The sequence below is a fragment of the Paramisgurnus dabryanus genome, chromosome 11 (genome assembly GCF_030506205.2).
Source record: "Paramisgurnus dabryanus chromosome 11, PD_genome_1.1, whole genome shotgun sequence".
Classification (NCBI taxonomy): Eukaryota; Metazoa; Chordata; class Actinopteri; order Cypriniformes; family Cobitidae; genus Paramisgurnus; species Paramisgurnus dabryanus.
In genome coordinates, this window is record NC_133347.1 from 24,385,151 (window position 1) to 24,402,556 (window position 17,406).

The following is a 17,406-nucleotide window of genomic DNA, read 5'->3' on the forward strand; positions in this document are numbered from 1 at the left end:
GAAGAATCATTTTTGTAAAGGTTTGTATCTCTTACTATAGTATTTATTTCTCCCCTACAAATAACTGTTTGTGAAACAGAAAGGTTTTTTGGATGTTAAAGGATTTCTTTGGAACAATACATCCAAAAATGTTTTCTCTATGGCATTGTGTAACAACTTTTCCGACTGTATAGACTGGGTTCAGAACCAAAAGTAGAAAAGATGGAAAAACACAAAAGGGAACAAAAGTGCTTACCTGAGTTCATGTGTTCAGAACTACAGAAGAGATAATGAGAAAGGCATCTGGACGAAGGTTTGGCCAGATGACGTTTATGATTGTAGATGATTTAAAGACCATGAGCAAGCCAGATTTAGAAATTAAAACACTCTCAAAGAAAGCAGGATAAAATTGTATGATGATCAGCATGTCTACAAAAAGCACAAAGTTAAATATTTATAAAAAGGGCGACTTTTGTGATCTTCAATTGAGCTAACAAAGAGGCTGTTTACCCATTTTATTAAAATGCATTTTGGTCGATCAGATCACAAGTGGATGACGCTAAAGACAGGTGTAACGGGGTGTAAAGTTTTGAACTCATCCACTTTCGACCACATTCAGAGGTGGTCAAAAACACATTCGGCCGGATTGCTTTGTGGTGTAGACACATAAAACACCACCTACTCTTTGCCTCTTGATCTAATCTGATGTACCGAGCACAATGTTTCTCCATTGGACATGACTTCTAGCATGAACCCAGGGTGTTCAGCGCAATCTTTAGGCTTTTATTGATAAAACTGAAGCAGCTGTCCTCTAGAGCTTTTACTTTTGTTTCATTTTGTGAGCGTTTAAAGAAGACATATGCTATACTTGGGTCCCCAGTGCTTCTATCAACCTAGAAAATGGGAAACAGAACAACCCATTACCTTAGTTTTGGTAAACTATTCTCTACAAACATGTGAAAAAATAGGTCATTGAAATTTGGCTCCCCTTGTGATGTCAGAAGGGGATCATACCGCCCCTTAATCTGCACTATCCAACCACAGCACTGCCATTTAGTGCAGAGATAAAGATATTTGCATTTAAAAGGACACATCCAAATATGGTAAATTTTTGCCTAAATTTTTACCTACATAGTGGCGATTTTAACATAAATATAAAATATAATAAATTATCTATATGGTATTTTGAGCTAAAACTTCACATATGTACTCTGCGGACACCAAAGATTTATTTGACAAGTCTTTTATTTAAATTGTTGACCTTAAAAAGTTGCACAAGCTTATTTCATCAATTGCTCTGATATTTCAGAGAAAGCTCTTTCATATACACGTACAAAACACTGTGCAGCATGTTTATTTACAACACAAGCAACAGACTATGACATAATATTAGTTAGTGCCAATTTAAACCCGTCATTTCTCCCGCTTGTGTTTAAATGAAAGCAGACGGACTTGCCCACAGTCTCCACAGACCATCCCATCAAAAAATCAGGACAAAAGTGGTTGAAAGTGGACAAGAGAGACGGATAAAATGTCAGAACGTGAACGTGTCTCGTCCACTTGTGATCCGATTGACAAAAACACATTTTAATACAAAGCATAAACAGTCCCGTAGAAACACGCTCTTCAAAAGTCTCTAAAAGATTTCTTCATAGATGCCATAAATATATACATTAAAAATAATTTTGTAATGCTCTTCACTTTATTAAACAAATTATTTTTTATTTAACGCCATTGATGCTGCCTCTGTTTCAAACACAATTGCATCATTTTAAACTGACTTCAAATATGAACTCTTTGGCTTAACTCCATGTTTTAATTTTGAAAGAACATGACTCAGTCAAGTAGCTTAAAGGGGACATTTCATAAGACTTTTTAAAGATGTAAAAGAAATCTTTGGTGTCCTCCAAATGTTGACTATTGTGGTTGTGTAGACATAACATGCAAATTTTTATGTTAAGAAAACGTAAGTAAAACATGTGTAACCACTATACGTGATTTCATCATGTTCAGCAAAGTAGCTTTTTAGTATACATTTTTATTTCCCCCAAAAACATAACATTATTTATCAAGCCTCACATTCAGTGTTTAAATACAACTTTCAAGTTGTCAGAATAGACACAAACCTATCCAAGATCTTAACAATGATGTCATGGGACTGTGAATAAAGCTGACCTTTGACCCAGGACTGACCAGTGTATTTGTGAGATTTACCATAAAGCAAGCTGGAGGTCTATGGCCAACTGACCCTACTTATGACCTCAGGTTTACGCTTGGACGCCCTCCATTCATTTCATTGTGACAGTCCTGAACCAAACATTCACACAAGACATCACATGGCCCATATGACCCTGCATGACCGTAATTGAGTTGTCAATCATTAGCCAAATGAAATATCGGTCCAAAGCCAAAGTCGTACCACCTTAAAAAGGTGCCGAAAAGGATTCTTTGCAGAGATGCTGAAGAAAAGCCATTTTTGTTCCTTAAAGAACTATTTCTTTATTACATTTTTAGTCTAAAGGACCTTTGTCAAACAGAAAGATTATGTGGATGTTAAATGTTGTTTTTTTATGGAAACATGTAGCCAATACTATTTATGAGCCTGTATTATTAAAAGAGTAAAAAATATTAAAACTATCTTTAATTGCAATCGAAACTATAAGAACCACTACGGTATTTTACGTAAAATGGTTATTGTGATAGTAATGGCTTGTTCATGTTATTTATCTCAGCGTAAGTCACAATAGTTTCTTGGAAGCAGCAAATATTCTAAAATGTTCTCTCCGAAGGAAACGGTCACAGGTCGAAACAAAAGGCAAACACATATTGTCTCTTTTAAACGTTATCGTCACAAAGACTTGAAATCTTCTCAGTCGAACACTGAATTGTTCTCCTCGAAAGAAAAAGGACCTTTTGTGAAGGCGCAAGGTTGAAATCATGCTCAGCTCACACCAGTTTACAACAAGATTTCAACACCACAAACTTTTTAGTTAAAGCCAAATAAAACAAAATGAGTAGTGGTGGACCTTTTTAGCTAAATGAAATTAAAAAATCTTCTGTGTGGTTGCCAGGGTGTTGCTATGCAGTTGCTAGTGTTTTTGTACCATTACATCTACATTTAAAGTCCCCATGAAATCAAAACTGAAAATTCTTATTTTTTTAATGGAATATAGCAGTGTTTATTATAAACAATTTATACGTGTGGGTCATTTAATTTTTTTTAATTATTGTGCCCTCATAAACATTAATCATTAATGAAACATTAATGAAAATTCCACCCTCTGATGATGTCAGCTAGGGCGGGAGCATCTGTTAACCCCGCCCCCTCCGACTGTCAGTCTGCTGCCAATTCTATTTCTGAATGAAATGCCATTTTTCTGTATCCAATCAATTCACAGTGGAAAACACAAGCTACACCCGCAATTTCGGAAATACGTTACAATATGGAAGAAAAGTCTTTACAGGGACATTAAGCATTCAGTAGACGATTTGAACCAAAGTGACATATAAAAGTGAGGAAAACAAAAGACCGTTGTTAAAGGTGGTGTGTGTACATTTTAGCGGCATCTAGTGGTGAGATAGCGAATTGCAACCAAAGGCTCACGCCTCAATTTCAAAACACATACTGTATGGTAGCCACCACGTCGTCGTCGGTAGATGAAACGTGGTGATGAAACGCGCTCTGTAAAGCGGTTTGTCCGTTTAGGGCTACTGTAGAAACATGGCGACTTCCATGTAAGGAGACTAATGGTCTATGTAGATAAAACGGCTCATTCTAAAGTAATAAAAACAATACAGTTCATTATATAAGTTCATTATAAACCACTGATGATATAGTTATGTATATTATATTGCATTTCTGTCAAGAGAGTTAAACAAAGCACTTTTAAAGGTTTACTAGACAAATGTTATGGTTTCTGAGCTGATAAGCAGCCACCCAGATCAAATAAGCCCATTCCTAACATTTTCTGGTCATCCCCAAGGTCTATAGGATTTGTCTATGGGGTCGCTCACTAGGCAAGTGTGAGGTACCACATATAATATGAGGTATCTTGGATGTCCATAGCTGAGCAAATTGTAAAATAAATCCTGTAAGAATAACACTCAACATTACAAAATCACTAAATATAACAGTATAGTATATCTAAGAGAGTAAAAAGTAAAGTCCCATTTAATTTCTCAGGAGTCTTGTTTTTATTTTAAAGTTCATTAAAAAGATCAGTAAACCATTTGTTTTTTTCCAGTCTTCTCTATGATAAAACATTTTTTCCTGGCCCTGACTACAACAAATCTTTATCTAGACTAACTGTTCATGGCAACTGGCTAAAAACAGAAATATAAAATAATTTTAAAAAACTTGATCATCAATCCCCCCCGTTTCAATCGAACGTGGGTGCAAAATATATTTTTTAAGGTTAATAGTGATAAAAATACATATATACATTAAGAAAAAAAAACATTACCAGAACAGAGTAAATGTAACACATTTGAACATTTCACATAATCCTATATAACATTAGTTATGTAATGGTGCGTGTACCGAGTTTGCAGAAAACGTACGATCGTACCACAACTTTGCGTCATGAATACACAATGAGCATGAAGCGACTGGACAAACCCATCGCACGACACACAACTCATTTCAACTACGACCATTTATAAATCTTTATCATAAATAAAAGGCTACGTCATCTGAATCCACATCATTCATAAATAAAAGACATAGAAATCTCCTAACACTGAGCAGAAGTGGATTGATCACACAAGTCCTTAATGAATGTAAAATCTAACTGTGTCGTATAGTACTATTAGTATAACTAAACATGTCTGACTTTCATTTAAAAATGTAAAATTTCCCCCTCAAGTATTTTCTTTATCCCAGGATACTGCTATATGGACACAAACAGGGTCGATATAATCAATGAAATTATGACCAGGACTAAATAATCGTTGGTTTACGTCTCTCAATTTTCATTTTTAAGTGGTCCTAACAATTTCATTACACCAATAGCACCAATTACATCTGCAATTAAAGCCTACCAGCTCGTAAAATGCTGCGAAAAGGGACAAACCCAGCCGTTAGGGGATAAATTAACCCAGAAATTTTTATTCTGACCCAACAATGGGTTAAAACTACCCAGCATAGGTTAAATTACAATCCAACGGTTGGGTTCATCCCTTTTTGACCCAACGCTAGATTAAAAATAACCCAGAATGATATCATTGTACTCGTGATAATTTCTCATAAATAGCTGTTTTATTTTAGGTGTCCGTTTCAAAGTCGATTAAAATGGAACAGATAAAATTTTAATTCGCACGATGAATCAACGGAGCATAAATAGCACAGAGGGGTAGGAGATAAAATATCAGATTTCGGCCATGAACATAAAACCACTGAGAATTTCAGTCGAACCTGACAAACATCGTAAAGTTTGCGAATATTAATTTCACAGACTATAACTTTGGATTAAAACTGGTTTATGAAATATTGAGATATAGAGGGATTTAAAACAAAACATTTCAAGGGTATATTATGGTGGTCTGGTAAGATAAGAGTAATAAAGTGTTTCGCATCCCATTTCAACTAAAACCTGTAATTGCATGGCTAACTTTAGTCAAGTCATTTCTTCAGAGCTACGCTAACACCTGCCGTGGTTACGATTCGGTTTACGTAAACTATTTCTCACATATGCATTAGTGATGAGACACACAATCACGCACGCGCACACAAAATATTATGAGATCTGAGCCTGAGGTGAAAAAGTGTTTAACAGCGAGAGGACCTGAAGTGAGAGTTTTTCACTATTTCTAAATGCTGTAACTACCATTATTCAAACAATAAGACAACATGCCTGTGTTTCAGGAAATACCTTGTAACCTGTGCTATGGATAATTGTCTCCTCGTTGCTTATAAAGGTCTTGCTGAAACTTTTATAGGGTTGTCTAAGAGTCGTTTATTCAGAATATGCACAAACTGGCTTTGATCACTGTTTTTGTACTTATGGAAAAATCTGCATGTCTTTCCAAATTCTTCTCTGGACCCAAAACAAAAGCAAAAAAAGGTAAAAAAAAATTTGGCATCCATGCTTTGGTCACAAAATACTGACATGTATGATTTGTTGTTTATTACGGATCCCAGTCGTACCACCCTGACAGACTTGCGCGCGCACACACACTCACAGAGATAAAGGTAGGTTTGTTGTAGTTCTGGCATCGAGAAACCTCACGATGTAGTCCCGTATTGGAGGTTCTCATATGGAATATAAATTAGCGGAACGCGAGGGGCGAGTGAAGGTTCCTTCAGCCCTTTAAAGAACACGTTCTACAGCACAGCTGCTGTAAAACCTTCCTCTGGCACAGATTGTTCTTTTTCACAAGCACACAGAAACTTCCCTCAGCCCAAGATTCTTCATTTGCTTTCCACAGAGCAGGAAGAGGAGAGAGGAGCAGAAACAGAGCACGCGATCGGTCGGCGGACAGGAAACGATGCGGATCGGGTCACAGCGAGAGCAGACGGCGGATGAGGGGGTTTGGCGGGTTTAGGATTTAATCCAGTCGATTGGAGGAGGAGGAATATCCGGATGTGATTGGAATCCAGGATGAAAAGATTTGAAGAAAAGATCATTGGGAAGAGAAGGAAAACAAACATTTAGAAAATGATCAAAAGAATCAAACTCGTTTATATGTTTATAGGCATGAAGTGTCAGTGGTTGCATATGGACAGAGCTGTGTAAATAAATGAGTAGAGAAATTCATCTGTGATTACTTTTATATTATGAATCAAAGTCCAATGCAAGCACAGACGTTTTGAAAATAAACTGGTCTGAAATACAATAGTGTGAATTTGACAAAACCTGTCAGAAAGCAATCATATTTCACCCCAAAAATCAACAATGAATCAAGACATTTTATTTGTGACAAAATATATGACGCCAGAGGCATAGGCAGGGAATGGTGGACATGGCTCTCAACTACTGTAGGCATGGGCCGGTATAAGATTCTGGCGGTATGATAACCTTTAGCAAAAATACAATGGTTTCACAGTGTTGCAGTATTGACATTACAACACTAAAATGTGTTATTTTCATCAATCTATTTATCCATCCATCAATCTATCAATCTATTTATCCATCCATCCATATCTATCCATCCATCCATCCATCCATCCATCCATCCATATCCATCTATTCATCCGTCTATCCATCAATCTATCTATCCATCAATCTACCCATACATCAATCTACCCATCCACCAATCTATCCATCCATCAATCAATCCATCCATCTTTCCATCCATCCCCATCTATTTATCTATCCTTCCATATATCGATCCATATCTATCCATCAATCAATCAATCAATCATCAGTCCATACATCCATCTATATCCATCCATACATACATCTATATCTACCCATCATTCTGTCCATCCATCCATCCATATCTATCCATCCATCCATCCATCCATCCCTATCTATCTATCCATCCATCCATCCATCCATCCCTATCTATCTATCTATCTATCTATCTATCTATCTATCTATCTATCTATCTATCTATCTATCTATCTATCTATCTATCTATCTATCTATCTATCTATCATCAGTCCATCCATCCATTTTTCTATCTCTCCATATATTCATCCATATCTATCCATCCATATCTATCCATCAGTATCTATCCATCCATATATATCCATCCATCAGTATCTATCCATCTATCCATCCATATCTATCCATCAGTATCTATCAATCTATCCATCCATATCTATCCATCAATCTATTTATCCATCCATCAATCTATCAATCTATTCATCCATCCATCCATATCTATCCATCCATTGATATCTATCCATCTATCCATCCATATCCATCCATCAATCTATCCATCCATCAAACTATCCATCCATCTGTCTATCCATCAATCTATCTATCCATCAATCTATCTATCCATCAATCTACCCATACAGCAATCTACCCATCCACCAATCTATCCATCCATCCATCTATCCATCCATCCATCCATCCATCCATCCATCCATCCATCCACCCATCCATCCATCCATCCATATTTATCCATCCATATCTATCCATCCATCCATCTTTCCATCCATCCCCATCTATTTATCTATCCTTCCATATATCCATTTATATCTATCATCAATCCATCTATCATCAGTCCATCCATCTATATCCATCCATCCATATCTATACATCTATCCATCCATATCCATCCATCAAACTATCCATCAATCTACCCATACAGCAATCTACCCATCCACCAATCTATCCATCCATCCATCAATCTATCCATCCATCCATCCATCCACCCATCCATATTTATCCATCCCCATCTATCCATCCATCCCCATCTATTTATCTATCCTTCCATATATCCATTTATATCTATCATCAGTCCATCTATCATCAGTCCATACATCCATCTATATCCATCCATCCATATCTATCCATCTATCCATCCATATCCATCCATCAAACTATCCATCAATCTACCCATACAGCAATCTACCCATCCACCAATCTATCCATCCATCCATCCAATCTTTCCATCCATCCATCCACCCATCCATCCATCCATCCATCTATCCATCCATATTTATCCATCCATATCTATCCATCTATCCATCTTTCCATCCATCCCCATCTATTTATCTATCCTTCCATATATCCATTTATATCCATCATCAATCCATCTATCATCAGTCCATCCATCCATCTATATCCATCCATACATACATCTATATCTATCCATCATTCTGTCCATCCATCCATCCATCCATATCTATCTATCCATCTATCATCAGTCCATCCATCAATTTTTCTATCTATATTTATCCATACATCCATATCTATCTATCCATCTATCATCAGTCCATCCATCCATTTTTCTATCTATATCCATCCATCCATCCATCCATCATCTATATCTATCTTTCCATCCTTCCGTCCATCCAGCTATCCATCCATATCTATCTATTCATCAATCATCAGTCCATCCATCCATCATCTATATCTATCTTTCCATCCTTTCGTCCATCCATCCATTTATCCATCCATCTCTATCCATCCATCTTCCTATCTACCTACTTATCTATATCTATCCATATCTATCCATCCATCTATCATACATCCATTTATTTGTCCATCCATATATTCATCCATCTATAACTATATCTATATATATCCATCTATATCTATCCATCAAAATTTTGGGATGAAACATGACCTAGACATTATTTATTTAATTCACCCATTTCTAAAACGACACTAGATCATGATAACATCAATCATGATTCAAGTTTAAAATCATGCAGATTCTGAAACTGAAAGTAAAAAAACACACACAAAATAAAGGAAAGACAACATGAATAAAAGTACTCACCATCTTTACAGATAGTGCTGACGGCACAGATGCCGTTCTCCAGGTTATAGCCACTCACACAGGAGCTGCAGTTTCTCTCTCCTGGACCCGTGCACACGTAGCAGGTGGAGTCACACCTGGAGGCAGAATCGCAAGAGTAAAGTATTTTTAAATAAAAAAACATGCATGTTTAATTAGCTTGTTTAGTGTGATACTGACTTGTGACAAGATTTCTGGACATCTCCATTATCTGCCGTCTGTTCTGCCAAGTAATATCCCACACTGCAACTGGAGACGCAGCGCCACTCCTCAAAGTGAAATCCTGGAGCGCACTCATTACATGCCTCTATACCCGTTCCTAAACACATGAGGAAAAACGTCATCAGACTTCAACAGCGAATGAAGGGTTTCCTCTGGGAATGTTTGGAAAGCAGGCAACATTAGCAAATGTGCATTGGCTGTAAAACAAGAATCTGACTTACTGCTTGTTTGAAATGAAAAATCATGCTGGTCTGGTTGTGTAATATTGATCTGTTCAGTATAAACAGTGCTTAACAATGCAGACTCTTTCCATTTTAGAGAATTATCGACATTTCATCAATTTGAACAAATTAAATTTGAGGGAACAGCTAACATTTTGCTTATGGGTTTCGAGCCCATGAACATTTGCACTGCAAACACAACGCTCCTTCACTGAGCTATACAGGACCAATAAAACTGCATAAAAAAAATGATGATGGCAAGTAAGGGCCTTTAAATGAATACAGTTTTTACCTGCACAGGTGGCACAGGTAGAGTGGCACTTTTCACAAACCCGTCTGTGCCCATTATAATAGGTGCCAGTTTCACAGCTCATCTGACACTTATTCCCCTGTAGACTAACAGGAAAGAAAGAAAGTAGAACAGAAAAGAGAAGCAGACAAACAGACAAAATTATTCAAAGGAATTCAATGCAAAGGTTATTTCTGACACACACACACACACACACACACACACACACACACACACACACACACACACACACACACGCACACACACACACACATTCACCTTGTACAAAAGGAATGTTACAGCGAGTCTGTTTTTTTGTGCCTTACAAAATAATAATAATAATAATAATAATAACAAACAGTCAAAATTTAAACCAAACATATGAATCCTAATAATAAATAGACAAATATTTTTCAACTACAGCTCTGCCTCTGTTAATCTGTAAAAAAAACTTTATGTAAACTTGGTTTTAAAGGATAGTTCACCCCAAAATTTAAGTTGTTCCAAACCTGTATAAATTTAGCTTAAAACAAATTAATACATTCTGAAAAATATAACATTTTCCTACAATGGAAGTCAATGGTGCCCCAGATCTGTTTCCTACATTTATCTAACTGAAGAGTAAATGATGACAGAATTTTTTGGGGGGTAAATATATATCCATCCATATCCATCTTTCCATCCATAGCTATCTTTCCATCTATATCTATCCATCCATCCATCATCCATCCATATTTATCCATATTTATCCATCCATTTATCTATAAATCCATATTTCCAACCATGTATATCCATCCGTCCATCCATCCATTCATCCATCCATCTATCAATCTACTTATATAACAATCCATATTTCCATCCATCTTTATCAATCCATCCATCCATCCATTTATCTATCCATATCTATCTATCCATCCTTCTATCTTTCATCCGTCCATCCATCCATTTATCTATCTATATTTATCTATCCATCCATCCATCCATCCATCCATCTATCCATCCATCCATCCATATATCCATCCATCAATCTAATTATATAACAATCCATATATCCATCCATCCATTTATCCACCCATATCTATCTTTCCATCCATCTATCATCTGTCCATCCATCCATTTATCTATCTATATTTATCTATCCACCCATCCATCCATCCATTTATCTATCTATCCATCCTTCTATCTTTCATCCGTCCATCCATCCATTTATCTATCTATATTTATCTATCCATCCATCCATCCATCCATCTATCCATCCATCCATCCATATATCCATCCATCAATCTAATTATATAACAATCCATATATCCATCCATCCATTTATCCACCCATATCTATCTTTCCATCCATCTATCATCTGTCCATCCATCCATTTATCTATCTATATTTATCTATCCACCCATCCATCCATCCATTTATCCATCCATCCATCCATCTATCAATCTACTTATATAACAATCCATATATCCATCCATCTTTATCAATCCATCCATCCATTTATCTATCCATATATCTATCCATCCTTCTATCTATCATCCGTCCATCCATCCATTTAGCTATCTATATATCTATCCATCCTTCTATCTATCATCTGTCCATCCATCCATCCATTTATCTATCTATCCATCCATCCATATATCCATCCATCCATCCATATATCCATCCATTCACTTATATAACAATCCATATATCCATCCATCCATTTATCCACCCATATCTATCTTTCCATCCATCTATCATCTGTCCATCCATCCATTTATCTATCTATATTTATCTATCCACCCATCCATCCATCCATCCATCCATTTATCCATCCATCCATCCATCCATCTATCAATCTACTAATATAACAATCCATATATCCATCCATCTTTATCAATCCATCCATCCATTTATCTATCCATATATCTATCCATCCTTCTATCTATCATCCGTCCATCCATCCATTTAGCTATCTATATATCTATCCATCCTTCTATCTATCATCTGTCCATCCATCCATTTATCTATCTATCCATCCATATATCCATCCATCCATCCATCCATATATCCATCCATCCACTTATATAACAATCCATATATCCATCCATCCATTTATCCACCCATATCTATCTTTCCATCCATCTATCATCTGTCCATATATCCATCCATCCATCCATCCATATATCCATCCATCCACTTATATAACAATCCATATATCCATCCATCCATTTATCCACCCATATCTATCTTTCCATCCATCTATCATCTGTCCATCCATCCATTTATCTATTTATATTTATCTATCCACCCATCCATCCATCCATCCATCAATTTATCCATCCATTTATCCATCCATCCATCCATCCATCTATCAATCTACTTATATAACAATCCATATATCCATCCATCTTTATCAATCCATCCATCCATTTATCTATCCATATATCTATCCATCCTTCTATCTATCATCCGTCCATCCATGCATTTAGCTATCTATATATCTATCTATCCTTCTATCTATCATCTGTCCATCCATCCATTTATCTATCTATCCATCCATATATCCATCCATCCATCCATCCATCCACTTATATAACAATCCATATATCCATCCATCCATTTATCCACCCATATCTATCTTTCCATCCATCTATCATCTGTCCATATATCCATCCATCCATCCATCCATATATCCATCCATCCACTTATATAACAATCCATATATCCATCCATCCATTTATCCACCCATATCTATCTTTCCATCCATCTATCATCTGTCCATCCATCCATTTATCTATTTATATTTATCTATCCACCCATCCATCCATCCATCCATCAATTTATCCATCCATTTATCCATCCATCCATCCATCCATCTATCAATCTACTTATATAACAATCCATATATCCATCCATCTTTATCAATCCATCCATCCATTTATCTATCCATATATCTATCCATCCTTCTATCTATCATCCGTCCATCCATGCATTTAGCTATCTATATATCTATCTATCCTTCTATCTATCATCTGTCCATCCATCCATTTATCTATCTATCCATCCATATATCCATCCATCCATCCATCCATCCACTTATATAACAATCCATATATCCATCCATCCATTTATCCACCCATATCTATCTTTCCATCCATCTATCATCTGTCCATCCATCCATTTATCTATCTATATTTATCTATCCACCCATCCATCCATCCATCTATCCATTATCCATCCATCCATCCATCCATCCATCCATCCATCCATCCATCCATCCATCCATCCATCCATCCATCCATCAATCTACTTATATAACAATCCATATATCCATCCATCTTTATCAATCCATCCATCCATTTATCTATCCATCCTTCTATCTATCATCCGTCCATCCATCCATTTAGCTATCTATATATCTATCCATCCTTCTATCTATCATCTGTCCATCCATCCATTTATCTATCTATCCATCCATATATCCATCCATCCATCCATATATCCATCCATCAACTTATATAACAATCCATATATCCATCCATCCATCCATCCATCCATCCATCTATCCATCCATATCTATCTTTCCATCCATCTATCATCTGTCCATCCATCCATTTATATATCTATATTTATCCATCCACCCATCCATCCATCCATCCATAAACCCATCCATCCATCCATCCATCCATCCATCCATATCCATTAATTTATCTATTTATCCATCTATCCGTATATTTATTCATCTATATCTATCCATCTATACAACTGAAGTCAATGGTGCCCCAACTCTGCTTGGCTACAAACATTCTGGGCAAAACAAAGAAATGTATCCAGGTTTGGAACAACTGGATGAGTAAATGATGATAGAATTTTTATTTCTGGGTAAACCATCCCTTTAACATTTGGAAAAAACAAATCCTGTTCAGAAGTTGCATAACAGTGTTTCTCATAATTGTGAAAAATAAGAAGAAAAGACCCTGGATAACTGGATAGAGCACCATCTAAACATGAGTGTTTGAGACTTTAATATTACAATAAACAGAAAATTCAGTTTGATGGGATTGCTTTGTCGTCAACACTGTGTGACGTGGTGCCGACTGCGTGTTCGTGCCAGAATAAACCGAAGCTTATTGATCGTTGGCAAACATCTACAATGGGAATTATGTTGATAATAAAAAGCTGAGGACAATACACAATATCTTGCGAAATAGCTCTATGGTTTACTTCAGTGCAAAGAAGTGATTTTTTGGACATTTACAGGTGGAAAAAACACAATTATTGGGGCTGGGGATGTTTAGAGTCAGCAAAGAGACTCTCTGTATAAGACTTCATCAAACAGCAAAAAAAAAAAGGAATATTGGTAATAAATACAAAATTTGCAATTATAAAAATATATCAGGCGCAAAGATTACCCTGAGCTCAAACTCATTTCATACCTGCCGTAGTCTAAACAAGCCTGAAAAGATCAACAAAGGTGGATTAAAGTCGAAAGAAGTGGGTGAAAATCCTTCGTGGTGAATTCAGAGAAGTCCTGGAATATATTTCAAAACCATTCACAGAAACCAGCTGCTCTGCATTATATTGTGCCATGACCTGTTTTTCCTTTTCTCTTTGTTTTTCCATCTCTCTCTCTTACTCCTTTATCTTCATAGAAAAAGCAGAATCGCTCACTAGAGACTGCATTTCAGCATAGACCTGAACCTAAGCGCTTGACAACGTGTATAACAGGAAGTTTCCAGCAATATTTTACAGTTTAGTCAGTGTGACCTTACCATTGGAGTTTAGTTTTATCCGAGACTCAGCTTGCTTACGGAAGGAGCCCAAGATTTTGACTATATTTCAGTTTAAATCCAAACAGCAAAAAACGTGCGAGGTTGAATGTTGTATTTGCGACAGTAAGAACGTGTGAGAATTACCTGAGCCCATTCTTGCATTCTGTGCAAATGTTCGCTGAGGTACATTTCTTGCAATGTTCGTTGCATTTCCGACACATGTTGGAGTCTGTGGGAGAAAATGTTGCGTTAGGTCTCAAGTGAAACACAATAATGTAATTAACTCATTTAAAGCGACATCAATGCGATTATACAGTAAATGCAGTGCCCTATAGAAAAAAATCGGATCATTATTAAAAATGTTGAGTTTATATTAACTAGAGATGCTCCGATTGATTGGATGATGATGCTTGCTATGCTTCTCAATGAATTATGGTGAAATGCCGCTACAACCAAAAGCCAGAGGGCGCTCTCGTGCAGAAACTCAATATGCGCTGCAAATGAAGAACCATACACATGCAACCCCAGGAAACGTCACGGTACTGAAATTAGCATTAAGCTATAATGCTAAAGCTACTGAGGAGCGGTAATCCAAAAAAAATCTAATCTTCAATCAATAAGCCTGTGAGTTTTTCGGTAGTGACATGAAATGAGAATGGACTTGCCGAGATCCAGGTAGAAGCCATCTGGGCAGCCGAGGATGCAGGTGTTGGCTCCCTCCAGCAGGTAATACCCCGGACGGCAGGTGGAACACTGATCGCTGCGACTGCCAACGCAAGACTCGCACTGGGGAGAGCACTTCTTACAACGCTTCTTATCGTCCCGGAAAAATCCAGACGGACACTCGGGTACGCACATCCTGAGAGACGTGCAGACGGGGATGGAAAGACAAAAGCAGAGAGACAGACACAGACAGGAAGAGCCACATGAGACCAGAAAAATCAACATCTGGCAGCCATGAGGAAACACATTCACCAGGAAACAAAGGCAAGAGTATGAGGTCTGAGAAAGCCATCAGCTGCAGATGGCTTGTGCAATTCTGGCTGCCTGAGAAAACTAAATCTATAAATGTAATCAAGACATGCGAGTGCGCGCACAGACGCACACAGTCTGGGATATGTAAATCTGTGATGTGTTATGCAGATGCGCAGCTGTTGTCAGCATGTGCCCTGGTGTTTTTATAGAGGTTAATTAATCTTAAAGCCTTTTGTCTCCAAATTTGGCAATGAAAAGAAAACAAAGTATTGAAAAGTAAGGGATAATTAGTAACACTTTTAAAATAAGCAGCATTTATTTATCTTTTTCATCTTCAGTTCATCCAAAAATCCAAATTCTGTCATTATTTTCTAAACTTGAGAGTTTTTTATTTTGATGAACACAAAGGAAGATATTATGATTAATGATGAAAGCACACATCTGATTGTAACCAATGACTTCCATCGTAGGAAAACAAATATTATGGAAGTATTATTGTGATAAATGATGAAGATATTTTGATAAATGATGGTAAACAATACACAGTTGACGGTACTCATATTTATTTTACTACTATGGAAGTCAATGGTTACAATCAGCTGTGTGCTTACCATCATTTATCAAAATATCTTCTTTTGTTTTCATCAAAAACAGAAAATTCATACAGGTTTTTCTGTCAAATGATTTTTGGGTGAACTATCCCTTTAATGTTAGTTCATGCCAATCAGTGTTGGGGGTAACGCATTACAAGTAACTTGCATTACGTAATAATATTACTTTTCTGAAGTAACGATTAAGTAACTTTTCCGTTTAATTAATTTGATTCAAAAAAATTATGTACTTAATTTAACTGAATTTATACCACGGGCCTGTTGAATGCTTTATTCTGATTGGTCGAGAAATATTCCATGGGTGTTGATTATTTTTCTGTAAACCGCACACCTAACCCATCAAGTGTCTTAAAAATAAGCACCAGCGCGATGTTTGTGGTAACCGAGGAATAATTGTCTCGGGTCCTTTGAATTATAATAAAATAATGCACACCTGCGGTGTTGGCACTCTATGTGTCGCGGCTGACTGGAAACAGTTATAGCCGGAAACGAAGATGGCAGGCCAGAGCTTGTCATTTTTGTGAAAGAAATATGCATGAAATTTCTCTGTCATAAAACACCTGCAAAGCCTGAAAGAGATCAAGCCTTAGCCAAGTAAGAAAAAGTAACTTAAAAGTAACTTAAGCATTACTTTCCATGAGAAGTAACTAAGTAACGCAATTAGTTAGTTTTTTGGGGAGTAACTTAATATTGTAATGCTTTACTTTTAAAAGTAACTTTCCCCAACACTGATGCCAATACAATTGTTCATGTTAGTTCATTGTACATTAACTAATGTTAACAGAGTTACAACTTTTAGTTTTAAAAGTGTATCCAATAAATGCTGAAATTAACATGAACTAAGATGAATAAATACTTAGAATTATTGTTCATTGTTAGTTTATGTTAGCTAATGCATTAACAAATGTAAACAAATACAACCTTATTGTAAAGTGTTA

General features: G+C 36.5%; 1 protein-coding gene across 4 annotated transcripts in view; it reads right to left on the reverse strand.

The window, feature by feature from the left end:
- The window catches only part of pcsk5b (proprotein convertase subtilisin/kexin type 5b), a 74,993-nt gene that overhangs the window by 18,978 nt on the left and 38,609 nt on the right, over positions 1-17,406 (reverse strand). For 2 of the 4 annotated variants that reach the window (XM_073816257.1, XM_065247533.2), the window contains exons 16-21: positions 15,548-15,741; positions 15,027-15,111; positions 10,132-10,235; positions 9,577-9,715; positions 9,379-9,494; positions 4,150-6,395 (exon numbers count right to left, since the gene is read on the reverse strand). In XM_073816257.1, the coding sequence (XP_073672358.1) occupies positions 6,280-6,395; positions 9,379-9,494; positions 9,577-9,715; positions 10,132-10,235; positions 15,027-15,111; positions 15,548-15,741 (754 nt within the window). In that variant the 3' untranslated portion in view covers positions 4,150-6,279. Of the gene's footprint in view, positions 1-4,149; positions 6,396-9,378; positions 9,495-9,576; positions 9,716-10,131; positions 10,236-15,026; positions 15,112-15,547; positions 15,742-17,406 lie in introns of those variants that run through there. The other 2 variants (XM_065247534.2, XM_065247530.2) reach the window with 2 other exon arrangements.